General features: G+C 38.1%; 1 protein-coding gene across 2 annotated transcripts in view; it reads right to left on the reverse strand.

The window, feature by feature from the left end:
- The window catches only part of ANO3 (anoctamin 3), a 275,901-nt gene that overhangs the window by 36,117 nt on the left and 221,772 nt on the right, over window positions 1-18,012 (reverse strand). For both annotated transcript variants that reach the window (XM_060303399.1, XM_060303400.1), the window contains 3 exons: window positions 8,790-8,872; window positions 8,011-8,151; window positions 7,318-7,482 (listed from right to left, as the gene is read on the reverse strand). In XM_060303399.1, coding sequence (XP_060159382.1) covers window positions 7,318-7,482; window positions 8,011-8,151; window positions 8,790-8,872 — 389 coding nt within the window. The remainder of the gene's footprint in view (window positions 1-7,317; window positions 7,483-8,010; window positions 8,152-8,789; window positions 8,873-18,012) is intronic.

The following is an 18,012-nucleotide window of genomic DNA, read 5'->3' on the forward strand; positions in this document are numbered from 1 at the left end:
TCTAAGCGAGTAGCAAAGTCGGGATTTGGTATCATGGCTCTCTTGTACCACCTATGCTGTGCCTTGTCACATAACCACTTCAGATTTTGTCTTAATACTTAGCACATAGACCTGTCTGTAAGCCTGCGATGGTGATATCTGCAGCTGATGCCCCAAGGGATTACAATAACCTAATAACCTTTGGAGGAATGTTATGAATCACAAAAGATGTTGTGCCACCCCTGGATATATTGCTCTTGGAAAGCTGTCTGAGGTAGTGAACAGCCTGCATCACCCAAGGCCCAAATGCCCATTGGCATCATCATGATGATGAGTTACAAAATCAGTCCATGCAGAGTGACATGTTAACTCGCCCACAAAGTGTAGGAAGAAACCACAATTCAAATATAACCAACTGGATGGTGTATTACAGCAATCACATTGACACAGCAAGTTGTGTGTGTGTGTGTGTGTGTGTGTGTGTGTGTGTGGTAGAATGGATATGTACTTGGGGGAGGAGAGAATAAGGGGATTCAGGGTCAATTGTTCTGGTTACTACATTATATACATGTAGTATATGTATATACTACATAAATATACATCATTATATATATATATATATGCAATATATGTGTGTGTGTAAAACATTTAAAAATAAAATAAAATTTAAAAAGTAAATAAAATACCATATTGAGGAACCTATGCTTTTAAAAATTATTCACTAGTGCATTCAGTAAGCTGATATTCTGTGGTCATATATATTGGGTTAAAAATATTTATTAGGAATTTCTAATGAGTCAGGTACTATTCAGGGAACCAAATAACAGTGAACCAAACATAGTCTCTGCTTTCATGGAATTTAAACTCCAGTGCTCAGAGAAAGATGGCAAAGAAATATGTAATTGGCCAGGAGATGCAAAGTACTAAGAGGAAAGATGAAGCAGCCTGAGGGGTAGAGAGTAGTGGTGGCACAGCGTGCTATTTAGAGGGTGATCAGGGAAGGCATTTGAGCAGAGAGCTGCATGGAGTGAGGGAACCCAGCAGGGATGCAGCTCAGTATCGGGGGAAACAGAAATTGTAAGTGCAAATGCCTGAGCCTGCCATGGGCTTGGTGTGCTTCATGAAGGACAAGGAAGGTAGAGGGACAAGGGTGGAGGCAGTAAAGGTAGTAAGAGATGAGTCAGAGAGATCTCAGAGAAAAACACCTTTTCAGGGCCTGGTAGGCTATGGTGAGGACTTTAGAATTCATCCTGAGCTAAGAAGTCATCTCCCTACTAATGCTTTGTTTTGGGGTGCAATGCAGAAATCAGTTGTGGGAAAAAATGGCAAAGGCAGAGAAAAAACAGCAAGGTTGTTGTGAAGGGGCAAATTAAGGAGTTGTACACGTGTTTTAATGCTCTTTATCTCTGAGTCAGAGGCTCACAATCTAACCTTCCTTGTAAAAAGGAGCTCCAAACAGACTTTTGCAGAGTCAAAAAGAGTCTGCACTTTTCCAGGAATCCTCCTTTTTGAATTTCTAGAAATCGTGGACATACATATGAAAAAACTAAACAAATACATTAAAAAAAAAGAAGCTAACCTTCTTATTAAATGGGTCATTTTGCATTGCTTCCTTTCGAGGTTAAGATGTGTGGTCTAACACTTTGAACCACCCTATTCCATAATAACCTATTTGCATCGTAATTACCAGTAGAAATCGGGTGTTGAGGAAAGTCAGGTACATTTTGAGGTCTTTGGGGATCAGGCCCATGAAGGAAACATAGGAATGTATTCTCTGGACTTTAGAGATGGAAGTGGATCAATAATGTGGAAGAGTCCAGAACCAGCATGAATACACAATAGCGAAGTGTATTCAGGGCTTTCTTTTTTTTTTTTTTTTCCTTCCTTTTGGTTATAGTGTGCTCTATGCCTGGTACATGGCCTTTAAAATGAGAGGAGGAATACCAAAAGGAGTTTATCCTTTTATTGACAATGCTGAAATGGTTTAATTGGCTTAATCCCAGAAGTACAAGAGTACTTCTGCTGTGATGTTTCTATTTTCTCTTAAAAATTACATGTTAATCATGAGACCAGAGAACTTTCATTCTTAAAATAATTCTTAGATTAATTGAGGTTTGATTGTCAACAACAAGAATATACACTTCTTAAGTAACTGCACATTTTAAATTTTTATCAAAATCTTTTTGGAAGTATTTACTAATGATGGTTAACCATGCTACTTATAATGCTAACCTCTGGTAGCATTATATTTTGAGGGGCAGCAAAATAAAGAATAAAAAGGATGGGATTTGTGAAGAGCAACTCCTGGTTTCAAATGCTGGCTTTGTAGTTTTTTAGCTATATGCCTCATAAAAGATGTTAAAGATAATAACTTGAAGTTTTAGTTATTGTTAAATTATTTGCAATTTACCTTTGGAAGAAGTGATTTCTGATCTTGGCTGGGTATCAAAATCACCTTAGCTCCTTAAATCACTGATTTCGTAATGCCATTTTGTGGACTAACTGGATCAGAATCACTTGGAGAGCATTATGGGAAACTTTTTGTTTTAAATACAGACTTCATAGTCCTACAAAGAAGATTCTGAATGAGACTCAGGAATCTGTAGTTTTTCAAAAGTTTTTCAGGTGATTTGATGAGTATAAGAGTAGGAAACAATCCTTTAAGTTACTTTTATGATCTGTAAAATGGGCCTGTCATCAAATTTTTATTATCTTGATCCATATTTCTCTCCCAAATTAAATATTTGTAGGAATGCCACAATCCACCTGTTTTAAAAGCTTAGAGAATATATATCCTTTGATTGTTAGTTTGAATGAAATTAACAAGGGCAGAAAACTTGAAAGACACTGAAAATATAATTCCAGTAACAAAAGTGACTTTGAGCACATACAATATTTGAAATGCTAGGATATCTGGAGAATAAAATATTTAAAATGTATTGAAAGAATATATTCTAAATGTCTTTTAGGCATTAGGCGAAGACCTGGAGATATAAACATGAGGAAGCTACAGCCCCTGCTCGTGAGGAATTTATAACCTGATTGCTGGAGAACAGGCATATCCCAAGCACTGTAGCAGAAGAGCATTCACAAAAGAGATTGTTTAATGCTATCAGGAGACTCTGATAAGGAGGGAGAATAGACCTGTCCAAGCACCTGTGAGAAGAACAGACACAAAGAGATTCTTTAATTCCACATATGGGATCGAGAACAAATTTTATGAAAGAAGTGATCCTTAACTGAAATTTTCAAAGATGAAGAGATATTCTTCAAGGAGAGAAAAAGAAAAAAAAGGTCAATAGAGGAAGCACTGTGAACCAAGAGATGGGTGTGAAATAGCAGAATGCCAGGGAGCAAACACAAGTGGTTCTTATAGGCTGGACTGCAGGGTGTGACAGGGAGGGGGCAAGACACAAACTCCAACAAGGGGAGAAGGGAAAACTGGCTTTAAATAATGGAGACCCTCCCATGCCATTGATGTCAGAGGCAATGGGAACCTGTTATACAGATCTGAGTACAAAATAATATGATCAGATTTGTAATTTTGAAAGACCCTTGCAGCAGTGGTGTGAAAGGGAGATAGGAAGAGTGCAGAATAGAGACAGGAAGACTAACCAGTTAGAAGGCTGTGACAATAGCCTGAGCTAGAAATGACAAGCAGCTGAACTAAGGAAGCAGAAGTGAGGATGGGGAGCAGGGAATGGATACGAGAGAAGCACAGTTCACAACAGTCACTGATATGATGAAGGAGACGAAAAGTAATGCATGAAGAATGGCAAGGTTTCTGGCTGTGTACATTAAACATGAAAAGTTCAGTTTTAAAAAATTATTTGGCTGATTTAATCTATTTTTCCGTGCACTCATTTCATAGTTTCATGTATATGGCTTATAGCTGAAAAGCGTATTAGATTAATAGAATATTTTAACTGAGTCCAAATCCCTCGTTTGGGGAATATGGTAGCACAGGGGTCACAAAGTCAAGCTATTAAGAAACACTTGTATGAGTACATTTGAAAAGTACATTTGTATGAGCTGTATATTTAGAGTTGTTCTGCAGATAACAAAAGATAGCATTTGGTATTCTAGGTGAATCTTTTTGGTGGTATATTTTTTTAAAGAGTCTGATATTTTGATATTAATGATGTTAATCTATCCTTATTTGATGAAGCTCTTAAATTGATCCTGTGTGTTCAGGTGAGTCAGAAGGGCTGTTTAATAATCTGTGAGGTGCCTTAACATCCTGGGTGGGAAGGAAATGCATAAATTTAAAAGGGCATTATTTTCTTTACACTGATTGAATCTGAGAAATATAACATTCCTTTCACATTTGGTGAGTTGGCTGTGTAATTCACTTCTTTTATGCTAAATCCATTTTAAAATCTTCTCCTGAGTTAGTTGCAAGGGCAAAGGAGAAGTTGTATGGTCTATTTCACTTCTAACAATCCCTGAATCTGAAAGCCAAAATGCTCAACAAGTAGAAATAAACATTTAGAAAGAGGAAAGTCAGCTCTGTTTTCTCCTGGGAACCATGGATGCTTATTTCATAGCTCTAGGCACTTACATGGGCTTTTGTATTTAATGAAGTAGAGCTAGTGGGATTTTAAGGATCTCAAAGGATGGTTTCTATGATAAAAATAGTACTATCCTTACCTGTCTACAGAGGTCTTTGTTGTCTGTAAATGCAAGTACTTTGGAAGAAAGAATACACTAAGCCTCATCAAAAATATAAACTTAGTGAGAAGAAGTTGTATCTGAACCTATAAGAGAGAGGAATGTACGTTGGAGGGTCAATTGTGATTCTAGGGAAGGGGTGATCACCGAGGATAGAAATTGGAGGGGGAGCAGAATCAGAGTTCAAGGGACTGGGAATTGAGAAGCACCTGGAAAAATATAAAACTGGAGTCTGGTACATCAGTGAAAACTTCAGCCAGCCTGATAGAAAGTAATGGACTTTTATCAGGACACTAAGTTGAGGAACTGACGATTCAAACTGATGAAAGTCTGGGCAGTGTTCAGAGGGGCAGGGGAGAGGGAGAGAGCATAAATGAGAACAGAAGGAACAGACGAGGGGAGCGAGAGAGAGATAGAGAGAGAGTGTGAGTATGTGTCCTGGGATGTTAGCCATTGATCATTGATAAGCCTGTTCCTTACTTGGTGAAAGACAAAATTTAAAAAATGACCCAAAGTTGCTACCTAGGTGGCTGCGGTTTTATGGGTAACTCATATATAAAGTAAAAATAAAGTACATTCCAATTCTAATTTGTTCCAAATTTTATATCATGGTAGAATGTTTTAAAAGTAAAGGCTATTTTTTTCTGATTATAAATCAAAACCTACATATAGAGATAAATATTTGAATGAACAGAAAAAATATATATTAAATCAAATATTATCCTGAGATATAACCACTATTAACATTTTATTGTCACTCTTCAAAATGCAGGTGTGTTCCAATGGAAATCTAGTGAAATTGTATATCCTTCTTCTGTAACTGTATGCCATGTACTTAAATAATATTAAAATTTAAAATTCAACCAACTTACTAAGGATAAGAAATTGGATCAGTTTAAAATCAGACTAGCTGATTGCTAGTATTACCTAGAAGTGAATACATTAACCACTTAGCTTCCTTTTCCTTAGATAATGAGATCAACCACAATAACCTCTGTCCACTGGAAAACTGCCACAATACACTGGTTTTGTTAGAAACAATTTCTTTCCCTATCTGCCAGAATAGTTAATATAAAAACCATAAATATAAAACTCTACAATGTCCTTGCTGTGAATGGTTCCTCCTTCAATGTGGTGACTGTGCAATGCACAACATATACTTCCTTATATAGGCTACCACACAAGCCTCTCAATCCTAGCACTGTCTTTTTTCAATGTTTATTGTTCACTTTATGAGTTAAAAGCATAAATTAAACTACTGTATGGCTTATTTGGAGATACAGTAAGCAACATTCTTCTTCTGCAAATTAACCTAACCCAGAAGAAAGGAGTCTCCAGTAGAAAATATTAACTATTGTCCTTGCATTAATATTTACCCATTTCTCAGTGACTATTTATTTTCTCTTAAGAACATCTCTGATAATTTTAAAGTTAAATAGTAAATGGTTCCAGTTCCCTCCCGACTAACCATGTAACATCAGTATCAATCCACGTTTGGAACCAAATGCATATTACCTGTTTATGTTATCAATATCGTTTGTGTATTGGTCAGCCCTCTATATGAATTATCTCACCATGTAAATATATAAGCACTAACACTTACTATATGCATAATCTGGGACAAGTTATTTAAGCTCTCTGAATTTCAGCTTCCTCATTTACTAAATGGAGAAAATATCGACCTTGTGGTGTTGTTGGAAGAATTAAAGGAAAGATATTATTCTAAATGTGCCAATAAGTGCCTCCTGTCTTCAGAAAATGGGGCCCCATCCACAGATCTTGCTGAAGAGGTAGACCTAAGCATAATATTGTCCTCGCAGCCATATACATTTGGTTCATAAGTCACTTGGTATATGTGAAGTTGAACCAATCAGATGCTCTCTCTGAAAAACTAGCACATTGAAACACTGGATGATCTAAGTTAAATAAACTACAGAAATTGACCAACATGGTCATGAATTTAGAGCCAATGAAAATAACAAAAGCATAGCAATGCAACAGTATACCAGACTCTGAAAGGGAGGCCGTGGGGAGGCAGATAGTCTCTTCCTGATAGAATGGAGCAGATATGCAAATAGAATCATTGGAAAAAGAGGTAGAAAGAAAGGAAAAGAGAAAGAGAGAGGGAAAGAAGATAGAGAGAGGGAGAGAAAAACAGGAAGAGGGAGGGAGGGAAGGAAGGAAAAAAAAACTTAGTCCCAGAGGAATAAAAATGGAGTAGCTGTCTGACTGTTTTCCATTTCACATGAGGTCTTGGAGATAACAAGGCTACACTTCCAAACAGAATTTCCTATATCTTTCCAATAAATTCTCCTCTGAGGTTGAGTTTGTTGGAATGGCTTTCTAATCCAAACAATCCCTTATCTGAATGAAAAGAGCATAGCAGCATTTCTAGCACACACTAGATACTCGAGTGGAAGTTGTCGCTAAACTAAACTATAAACCCAAAGAGCAAGGAAGGCGATATGACTGTTGATTTTAATTTTCAAAAAATCCATCATGTAAACCACATAAATGAAATATTTTCTGTTGAGCCAAATTGTCTTTGCCAGAAATGATACTAGGTCTTATTTTGGCTGCCTGTAAGTCCAATCCAAGTATAAAGGAAACACATCCTCTCCTTTACCCACCCCTTGTACACCTATTGAAAAATTTGTAAACACTTACCAGATTCAGCGCCATAATGATCACAAAATTGATACAGACTGCAGCAGCAGAAGTTGCGAACTGCCAGTGTTGTTTGATGAAATTCCACTTGAATGATGCAAACTGTTCCATGACAATCAGGCGATACACCACGACTGCAAACACTGCAGTGATCACCAGAGAAATCTACAATATGGGAGACCAGAGGAGACATCCACACTGTGCATCATTACAAAACGAAAGCAACACCATGGATCCAATACACTGACCCCAAAAGCTAAAGAAATGTACTTTTCCAAGAAAGCATATGTAAATTTAAAATTTCCTTTATGGAACTAACTTTCATTAGAGTCCAAATAAATGGTATAAGATTCAGTTGTTGCAGTGGGATATGCTGTTCAAATCTCCACTTTCACATGATGCTTGGTTTTAAAACAAAATATCTAATTTTAGGATGATCATGTAATTTCCATTTTATCTTAGATGATCTTTGTTTCTCCCAAAGAGTGTTTTATTTAGGGACATGCACAAACTCCCTTTGTAATTATTCTGTGACCTGCTGTGATTTTTATTTTGTTTAATAGTATGTATGTACTACCAAGGTACTGAACAGGATAGTTTCTTACATCCTCGGGGTCACAAAATGAGTTGGTATCCTAGAACGTCTTTCTAAACCTGGAATCCCACATTCTGAGATTTATGATTATACTTTACCATGAAGAATATTCCTGAGATAGAAACAAGAAGCCGAGTGACTTTGTCTGAGGAAGGCTGATGAGGCTCAGGTTTTCCACTGATGGGATTCACTCTCTCCATCTTGTAATACTTTGCTTCAAACTGGGGACGAAGTGTTTCCTATGAGAAAAACTAAAGTTAACTAAATATCTGTCACAAATTTTTTAAAAATCCAATATTTAATAAATTTCTGGAATTTGACCTATTTTTATATCAAGTCTTGGCAAAGAAGCAAATTGTAAAAAATTAGATAAAAGTTATTTTAGGGTTTATTTAACCCTAAACTATATTTTAATTAGCACAGTTTTCCACTAATGCAATTTAAGGAAACATCATAGACGTGCTTTGAAAAAATTACACATTTCATCATTGATCTTTACTGTCTTCATAAAATAAGAATCTTGTTAGTAAAAAGAAGTCAAGTAAAAATTGAATGGTGGGGCTTCCCTGGTGGCGCAGTGGTTGAGAGTCCGCCTGCCGATGCAGGGGACACGGGTTCGTGCCCCGGTCCGGGAGGATCCCACATGCCGCGGAGTGGCTGGGCCCGTGGGCCATGGCCGCTGAGCCTGCGCGTCCGGAGCCTGTGCTCCGCAACGGGAGAGGCCACAACGGTGAGAGGCCCGCGTACCACAAAAAAAAAAAAAAAAAAAATTGAATGCTGTTTAGCTGCTTCCTGCTTGGACATTAAGGACAGTGAATGATTTTCTGTACCATATGTTATTCCAGTTTCCTTATCTCCTGGTTTCTTAACATCTTACCTCCTCTTCTTCCCATTCAATAAGGTCCCAAGTATAGGTCAGTGTACTTCTTCTCCTTTTCCAAAACTCCAGGAAGACTGTGGCTATAAATAATAATAATATTATTATTATTACAATTCTTTACCTGACCATATCCCACTCTGTCATCATTGCCTTTCTTCTTGTATTGATGCATTCACATCCTATTATTAAATAATTAAAATTAACTACATTTGTATTAAATTTATGCAGCTGGAATGTTTTTTCCCTTACTCTCTTCTCCCTATCTGTGCAACTGCTATCAGTATGCACTCTTGATGGAGAGTGATTTTTTAAAATAAATTTATTTATTTTTGCTGCATGGGGTCTTCGTTGCTGCATGCGGGCTTTCTCTAGTTGTGGCGAGCGGGGGTTATTCTTCTTTGCAGTGCGTGTGCTTCTCATTTCGGTGGCTTCTCTTGTTGTGAAGCACAGGCCCTAGAGTGCGGGCTTCAGTAGTTGTGGCACATGGGCTCAGTAGTTGTGGCTCGTGGGCTCTAGAGCTAAGGCTCAGTAGTTGTGGCGCATGGGCTTAGCTTCTCCATGGCATGTGGGATCTTCCCAGACCAGGGCTCGAAACTGTGTCCCCTGCATTGTCAGGCGGATTATTAACCACTGCGCCACCAGGGAAGTCCAAGAGTGATTCTTTTTATTGGAATAAATAAGCAGAGATTTTTGTTACAATAGCATGATCTTGATCTTGTGAAACTGGGTAGGAGATGAAGCTGGAGGCCTTCAGTGGAAAAAGGAACTGTGTTGTCAGGGGAAAGCAGGGCTTCATGTGCATCAATGGAGGTAGAGAGTATTTTGGAAAATCTGAAGATGATACCCCATAATTCTGCTCCTTAGCAACTATGCATTGTATTTCTTTTTTCACTCCTACCTCTCTGACTATAATGACATACTTTTCTCAACGTTACAAAAATTTCAAAGATGCACATGCCGCATCCATCCCTTGCACTTCCATTTCTCACGTCCATTTCCAGTGGCTTTCCTCTGTGATCTAAAGCCAATGGCACAGAGAGTAACAGAATCACAGGGTCAAGCATGTAAGAGAGGTAAGATTCTGTATGCAGTTTGTTCCAAGTTATTTTAAATTCACAGAAAGCAAGGCCCAGAGTCACTGACATACATCACTGACCTTGTCCAGAAATCTGCCAAAGCGTCCACAACACTTTATTACGCTTCTTTCTGTACCTGCTTTTCCCCACACTTGAAGGTAAGTTTCTTGAGGCCCTTTTTTCCTTAGCGCTTTTAGTGCTTGGCACACTGAAAATGCTCAATAAAAGTTTGTTAAATTGAACTGAATTACTAAATCGAATTCAGTGATTGTGACTAACCCCTGGGGGAGTGTTTTTTGTATTATTCTAGAGGTTTTCAAATTATGCTCTGTGGAATTTCACTAGGGACCTTGGTAGAAAGAGAGAATCCCCTTCTTTTTTAATATATATATTGAGCAATCATGTTCAACTTTATTTGGAAAAATAATTATTGTTTAAAAAGTTTTAAAAACGACTTCACTGTACTTCCAGGTGGGGGAGTGGCTAATGAGAGGGGCAACACAGGCGAGCGGTCAATTCCGAACACAAATGAAGTTAAGTATGTCTGAATATGGAGCCCAAAAAAGAATTCCAAGTATTGTTTTCATCAGAAGAGATAAAAAGTTAAAGCTTTCTCAAAAGGAGACCCATCTGAAACGAGAGTATATCAGAGCAACCTCTCTGCCACAGCCAATTTGTACAACACCCAAGAACTACTAAAGAATCCCCCATTCCGTAGATTTGTTTTCAGCAACATCCGCAAGCGGAATGTGCTTTCCCCACGTAGTATTGCAACATCACCGTACATGAGTTAGAAATAGAAACCTCACTAAACAGGATCTACAATTAGTAGAAGGACCATGAGTGTGGGACATTTTAAATTTCCCTGCCTAGGGTGAGTTACTGATTTTCTGGTTAACGCCTTGCAGCAATACAATTAGTAGAGTTTTTTGCATGAGTATCTAGTAGACTATGATTAGTAGACTAATCAATATAAAGAGCCTATACATATGTGTGAAACAGCAGATTTTGAATATTTGGGCTGAACTGTACTTGACACAGCCTCAACTGGTTAGTTGTAGAACCGGCTAGTCAAGACCTACTTGTATTGTTAAATTTCCTCTTTGTCTAAGGACATGGAATCTCTCTCTAACTTTACTTCCAATTTCCCTCTCCTTCTTCTCTCTCTCTAAAAACACTAAGTAAGAAATAAAATAACAAGCATCTGAGTTCTAAGAACATGGGAAAGCCAGCATTTGAACTATAATCACTGAAAATCTTCACCAATTTCTGAAATCAGACTTCATATTTTTCCCCCTAAGCAATTTCATTTAGAAAGAAGAAGCTACACATAAATAGCACCGTGCCATATTAAAATAGGAGAACTCTCACTACAGTCTTGACCAGAGCAGACTCTTAAATTTGATGTAATGTGTCTCTCTGAGCTAACTCTTCCTGTCAGTATGGTGTTGGCATTTGTACATTAAATACGCATTCAGTAGCATTTGTTCACATTAACATGGATACTCTCAATTGATTTGCTAAAAAATTAGGTGTCTGCACAAATAAGCTGTCAGCATTTTGCCATATATTTTTTATAAATACAATGTAATCTTTTTAAAGTTCTGGATTGATTTTTCTCAGGACTTTTCCTCATCTTGCCATTCAACTATTTGATATACTTTCTTTACTTAACTCTGCTGAACAATTTTCTGATTATAAATGTAACACCAACAAAAATAACTGGAACAACTCCTGTACTATTCACTTCTGAAATACAGGAGTCTAGGAGGGCCTGCCATTTACTAGGCTTTCAATAAATGTATGCTGAATGAGTGAATTAAATTGTAAAGAACAGAAGTCACCTACAATTCCACCATTCATAGTCACCGTTGCAATTTAGGTAATCCCATCCAAAGTATTTTTCTTAAGAAGTATATTTAGGACTGATATATCTCTGATACTCAGAGATATAGCCATACAGGCTGTTCATTTATGACAGAAAAAAGAAAAAACTGATTCATAACTGAACCCTCTAAGGGTGTCATACTCCTCACAGGCTGGTCCTTCTTCCCAAGGGAACCTTCACCAGGATGAAGTATATGTAGAGTTAACCTCTGGAACAGCGCTGGCCTCCAGGAAACTGCTCCAGAACTAAAGTCTATATCCATTCTGATTGGCCATACAGAGCCTCAAAAACTCTTAAGTATTTGCTCACTTTATAAGCATCCCCCTAGAACTGGATACTTAGAACTGTACTTAGCACCATAGATGAATGATGACAACAATATAATAAATTACTAACTTACTTTTATCATAAATACAATTTATCTTCTTCATCAAGTTATAATGACCCTCAAAAGACCATCTAGGAATGGCAATGTGGTGCTGGAGAAAGAGCATGGCATGGGGTACAAATATTCCGGGTTTGAGAGTTGCCTATATTCTTTTCTAATTGTGTGACCTTCGACAAATGACTAAACAATGATAAGCCTTTGTTTTCACAACTTAAAAACAAGAATAGAAAAATTGTCTTTATGGCAGTGTTGTACAAATTAACTGAGGTATAATTTGTAAGTGGTCTAAGCTTAATTCATTTTAAGATGAATTTATATTATTATAAATTATAATAACCCATTTTTTTCAACATTCTGTTTGTTGTTATACATAGGGAACTTTGTAGACAAAGTTCTTGGCTTACATTGTATAAAGATACTGTATATTTTTCTGCACGAAATATGGGCTATTGTCAATTATTTATATTTTGATTGTTTCACTTTTATAAAAATTCAGTCATAATTGTCATAACACTTTCCATCTTTTGCTGGTGACACAGCAAACAGCTTATATTGTCCTTTTTCTTCTTTTGTATTTAAGATGGTAAAGCTGCTTCTAGAGTAAATAATTCAATTCGAAATTATTTTTTGAGAGCACAATGCTTGGCTATTCTTAAAGAGCATACAAAAAAATGAAAATGAGTTGCATCATAGGCCCAAAGAGGAAGAAGAGAACTAGCATTTACTGAGCACTTTCAAGATCCCAGACTTTGTGCTAGATGTCTTTAATTGACTCCTATTATTTCCACAACAACCCAGGTGAAATAAAGATTATTAGTCTCCTTCAGTAGAGAAGCAAATCGAAACTCTTGGAGGTTAAGTTACCTGAAGAAGTCCCTTGGCTGAAATTCACACCCAGATCCAAACATTGACCTTTCTCTATGCCAAAGGAAAAATTATTTTTAAACATGGTTTGGGAGAGAACTTTTCGAGCTACATAATTTGCAACATCCTTCCGGGAAGAAATTAGCATTATAGACAAAATGTTTAAGCAAATTTGTAATAGACCTAAATGAGACTGAGAACTTCTGGGAGGTTAGCTGCTCAAACACCAAGTGGTCCATCAATCAGAAGTCTACAGTCTTTTTGGGGGACTTTCAAGATTGCAGAGGAGTAAGATATGGAGATCACCTTCCTCCCCACAAATACATCAAAAATATCTCTACATGTGGAACAACTCCTAGAGACACCTACTGAACACTACCAGAAGACCTCACAATTCCCAAAAGGCAAAAACATCCCCATGTACCTGGGTAGGGCAAAACAAAAAAGGAAAACAGAGACAAAAGAATAGGGATGGCACCTGCACCTCTGGGAGGGAGCTGTGAAGGAGGAAAAGTTTCCACACATTAGGAAGCCCCTTCACTGGCGGAGACGGTGGGTGGCAGGGGGGAAGCTTTGGAGCCATGGAGGAGAGTGCAGGAACAGGGGTGCAGAGGGCAAAGTGGAGAGATTCCCACACAGAGGATTGATGTCAACCAGCACTCACCAATCTGAGATGCTTGTCTGCTCACCTGCTTGGGGGGGTGGGGGCTGGGAGCTGAGGCTTGGGCTTCGGAGGTCAGATCCCAGGGAGAGGACTGGGGTTGGCTGTGTGAACACAGTCTGATGGGAGCTAGTGCGCCACAGCTAGCCAGGAAGGAGTCTGGGGAAAACTCTGGAACTGCCTAAGAGGCAAGAGACCATTGTTTTGGCGTGCGCGAGGAGAGGGGATTCCTCTCCAGTGTGCCCACAGAAGGCAGAGCACTGCCTAAATGAGCTCCAGAGACAGGCACAAGCCGCAGCTATCAGACTGGACCCCAGAGACAGGCATGAAACGCTAACACTGCTGCTACAGCCACCAAGAATCCTGTGTGCAAGCAAGGGAACTATCCACACACACACACACACACACACACACACACCCCAGGAGCCTGTGCAGCCCGCGACTGCCAGGGTCCCGTGACCAGGGACAAGTTCCCTGGGAGAACACACAGTGCACTTCAGGCTGTTGCAACGTCACATAAGTCTCTGCAACCTCAGGCACACCTGGCATTCCAATTATAACTACCATACCCCTCCCTCCCCCCAGCCTGAATGAGCAAGAGCCCCCTAATCAGCTGCTGCTTTAACTCTATTCTGTCTGGGTGGGAAGAGAAGCCTGAGGGCAACCTACATGCAAAGAGGGGTTGAAACAAAAGCTGAACCTCAGGAGCAGCGCAAACAAAGAAGAGAAAGGGAAATTTCTCCATGCAGCCTCAGGAGCAGCCAATTAAATCCCCACAATCAAATTGATGTACCCTGCATTTGTGAAGAGACAACAAATCCCAAAATTGAGGCGGTGGACTTTGGGAGCAACTGTAGATGTGGAGTTTGCTGTCTGCAACTGATTTGTTTCTGATTTTTATGTTTATCTTAGTTTAGTTTTTAGAGCTTGTTATCATTGGTGGATTTGTTTATTGGCTTTGTTGCTCTCTTCTTTTGCCTTTTATTATTATTTTTGTTTTTATTTTAATAAGTTTTAAAATTTATTATTATTTTTTTCCTTCTTTTTTTCTCCCTTTTCTTCTGAGCTGCATGGCTGATGGGGTCTAAGTGCTCCAGCCTGGTGTCAGGATGGAGCCTCTGAGGTGGGAGAGCTGAGTTCAGGACACTGGACCACCAGAGACTTCCTGGCCCAACATACTATCAATCAGCGAGAGCTCTCCCAGAGATCTCCACATCAACATGAAGACCCAGCTCCATGCAATGGTCAGCAAGCTCCAGTGCTGGATGCCCCATGCCAAACTACTAATAAGACAGGAACACAACCCCACCCATTAGCAGATAGGCTGCCTAAAATCATACTAAGTTCATAGACACCCCAAAACAAACAACCAGATGCGGCCCTTCCCACCAGAAAGACAAGATCCAGCCACACCCACCAGAACAGAGGCACCAGTCCCCTCTACCAGGAAGCCTAAACAAGCTACTGAACCAACCTCATCCACTGGGGGCAGATACAAAAAACAATGGGAACTATGAATCTGCAGCCTGCAAAAAGGAGACCCCAAGCACAGTAAGTTAAATAAAATGAGAAGACAGAGAAATATGCAGCAGGTGAAGAAGCAAGGTAAAAACCCACCAGACCAAACAAATGAAGAGGAAATAGGCAGTCTACCTGAAAAAGAATTCAGAAGAATGAGAGTAAAGATGATCCAAAATCTTGGAAATAGAATAGAGAAAACACAAGAAACGTTTAACAAGAACCTAGAAGAACTAAAGAGCAAACAAACAATGATGAACAACACAAAAAAATGAAATTAAAATACACTAGAAGGAATCAATAGCAGAATCAGTTATTCTGCAGAAGAATGGATAAGTGACCTGGAAGATAAAATAGTGGAAATAACTACTATAGAGCAGAATAAAGAAAAAAGAATGAAAAGAATTGAGGACAGTCTCAGAGACCCCTGGGACAACATTAAACACATCAACATTCGAATTATAGGGGTCCCAGAAGAAGAAGAGAAAAAGAAAGGGTCTGAGAAAATATTTGAAGAGATTATAGTTGAAAACTACCCTAACATGGGAAAGGAAATAGTCAATCAAGTCCAGGAAGCGCAGAGAGTCCCATACAGGATAAACCCAAGGAGAAACATGCCAAGACACATATTAATCAAACTATCAAAAATTAAAAACAAAAAAAAAATATTAAAAGCAGCAAGGGAAAAGCAACAAATAACATACAAGGGAATACCCATAAGGTTAACAGCTGATCTTTCAGCAGAAACTCTGCAAGCCAGAAGGGAGTGGCAGGACATATTTAAAGTGATGAAAGGGAAAAACCTACAACCTACTCTATCCAGCAAGTATATCATTCAGATTTGATGGAGAAAGTAAAACCTTTACAGACAAGCAAAAGTTAAGAGAATTCAGCACCACGAAACCAGTTTTACAACAAATGCTAAAGAAACTTCTCTAGGCAGGATACACAAGAGAAGGGAAAGACTTACAAAAACAAATGGAAAACAATTAAGAAAATGGTAATAGGAACATACAAATCAATAATTACCTTAAATGTAAATGGATTAAATGTTCCAACCATAAGACATAGACTGGCTGAATGGATACAAAAACAAGACCCATATATATGCTGTCTACAAGAGACACATTTCAGACATAGGGACACATACAGACTAAAAGTGAAGAGATGGGAAAAGATATTCCATGCAAATGGAAATCAAAAGAAAGGTGAAGTAGCAATTCTCATATCAGACAAAATAGACTTTAAAATAAAGACTATTACAAGAGACAAATTAGGACACTACATAATGATCAAGGGATCAATCCAAGAAGATATAACAATTGTAAATATTTATGCACCCAACATAGGAGCACCTCAATATATAAGGCAAATGCTAATAACCATAAAAAGGGAAATCGACAGTAACACAATCATAGTAGGGGACTTTAACACCCCACTTTCACCAATGGACAGATCATCCAAAATGAAAATAAATAAGGAAACACAAGCTTTAAATGACATATTAGACAAGATGGACTTAATGGATATTTAAAAGACATTCCTCCCAAAAATGAAAGAATACACATTCTTCTCAAGTCTAATGGAACATTCTTCAGGATACATCATATCTTGGGTCACAAATCAAGCCTTGGTAACTTTAAGAAAATTGAAATCATGTCAAGTACCTTTCCCAACCACAACGCTATAAGACTAGATATCAATTACAGGAAAAGATCTGTAAAAAATACAAACACATGGAGGCTAAACAATACGCCACTAAATAACCAAGAGATCACTGAAGAAATCAAAGAGGAAATCAAAAAATACCTTGAAAAATATGACAAAGTAAACACAATGACCCAAAACCAATGGGGTGCAGCAAAAGCAGTTCTAAGAGGGAAGTTTATAGCAGTACAATCCTACCTCAAGAAACAAAAATCTCAAATAAATAACCTAACCTCACACCTAAAGCAATTAGAGAAAGAAGAACAAAAAAAAACCCAAAGTTCACAGAAGGAAAGAAATCATAAAGATCAGATCAGAAATAAACAAAAAAGAAATGAAGGAAACCATAGCAAAAATCAATAAAACTAACAGCTGTTTCTTTGAGAAGATAAACAAATTGATAAATCATGAGCCGGACTCATCAAGAAAAGAAGGGAGAAGACGCAAATCAACAGAGTTAGAAATGAAAAAGAAGCAGTAACAACTGACACTGCAGAAATATGAAGGATCTTGAGAGATTACTACAAGTAACTATATGCCAATAAAATGGACAACCTGGAAGAGATGGACAAATTCTTAGAAAAGCACAACGTTCTAAGACTGAAACAGGAAGATATAGAAAACATAAACAGACGAATCACAAGCACTGCAATTGAAACTGTGTTGAAAAATCTTCCAGCAAACAAAAGCTCAGGACCAGATGGCTTCACAGGAGAATTCTATTAAACATTCAGAGAAGAGCTAACACCTATCCTTCTCAAACTCTTCCGAAGTATAGCAGAGGAAGGAACACTCCCAAACTCATTCTATAAGGCCACCATCACCCTGATAACAAAACCAGACAAAGATGTTACAAAAGATGAAAACTACAGGCCAATATCACTGATGAACATAGATGCAAAAATCCTCAACAAATGTTAGCAAACAGAATCCAACAGCACATTAAAAGGATCATACACTATGATCAAGTGGGGTTTATCCCAGGAATGCAAGGATTCTTCAATATACGCAAATCAATCAATGTGATACACCATGTTAACAAACTGAAGGAGAAAAACCATATGATCATCTCATTAGATGCAGGAAAAGCTTCTGACAAAATTCAACACCATTTATGA

The sequence above is a fragment of the Globicephala melas genome, chromosome 8 (assembly GCF_963455315.2).
Source record: "Globicephala melas chromosome 8, mGloMel1.2, whole genome shotgun sequence".
Classification (NCBI taxonomy): domain Eukaryota; kingdom Metazoa; phylum Chordata; class Mammalia; order Artiodactyla; family Delphinidae; genus Globicephala; species Globicephala melas.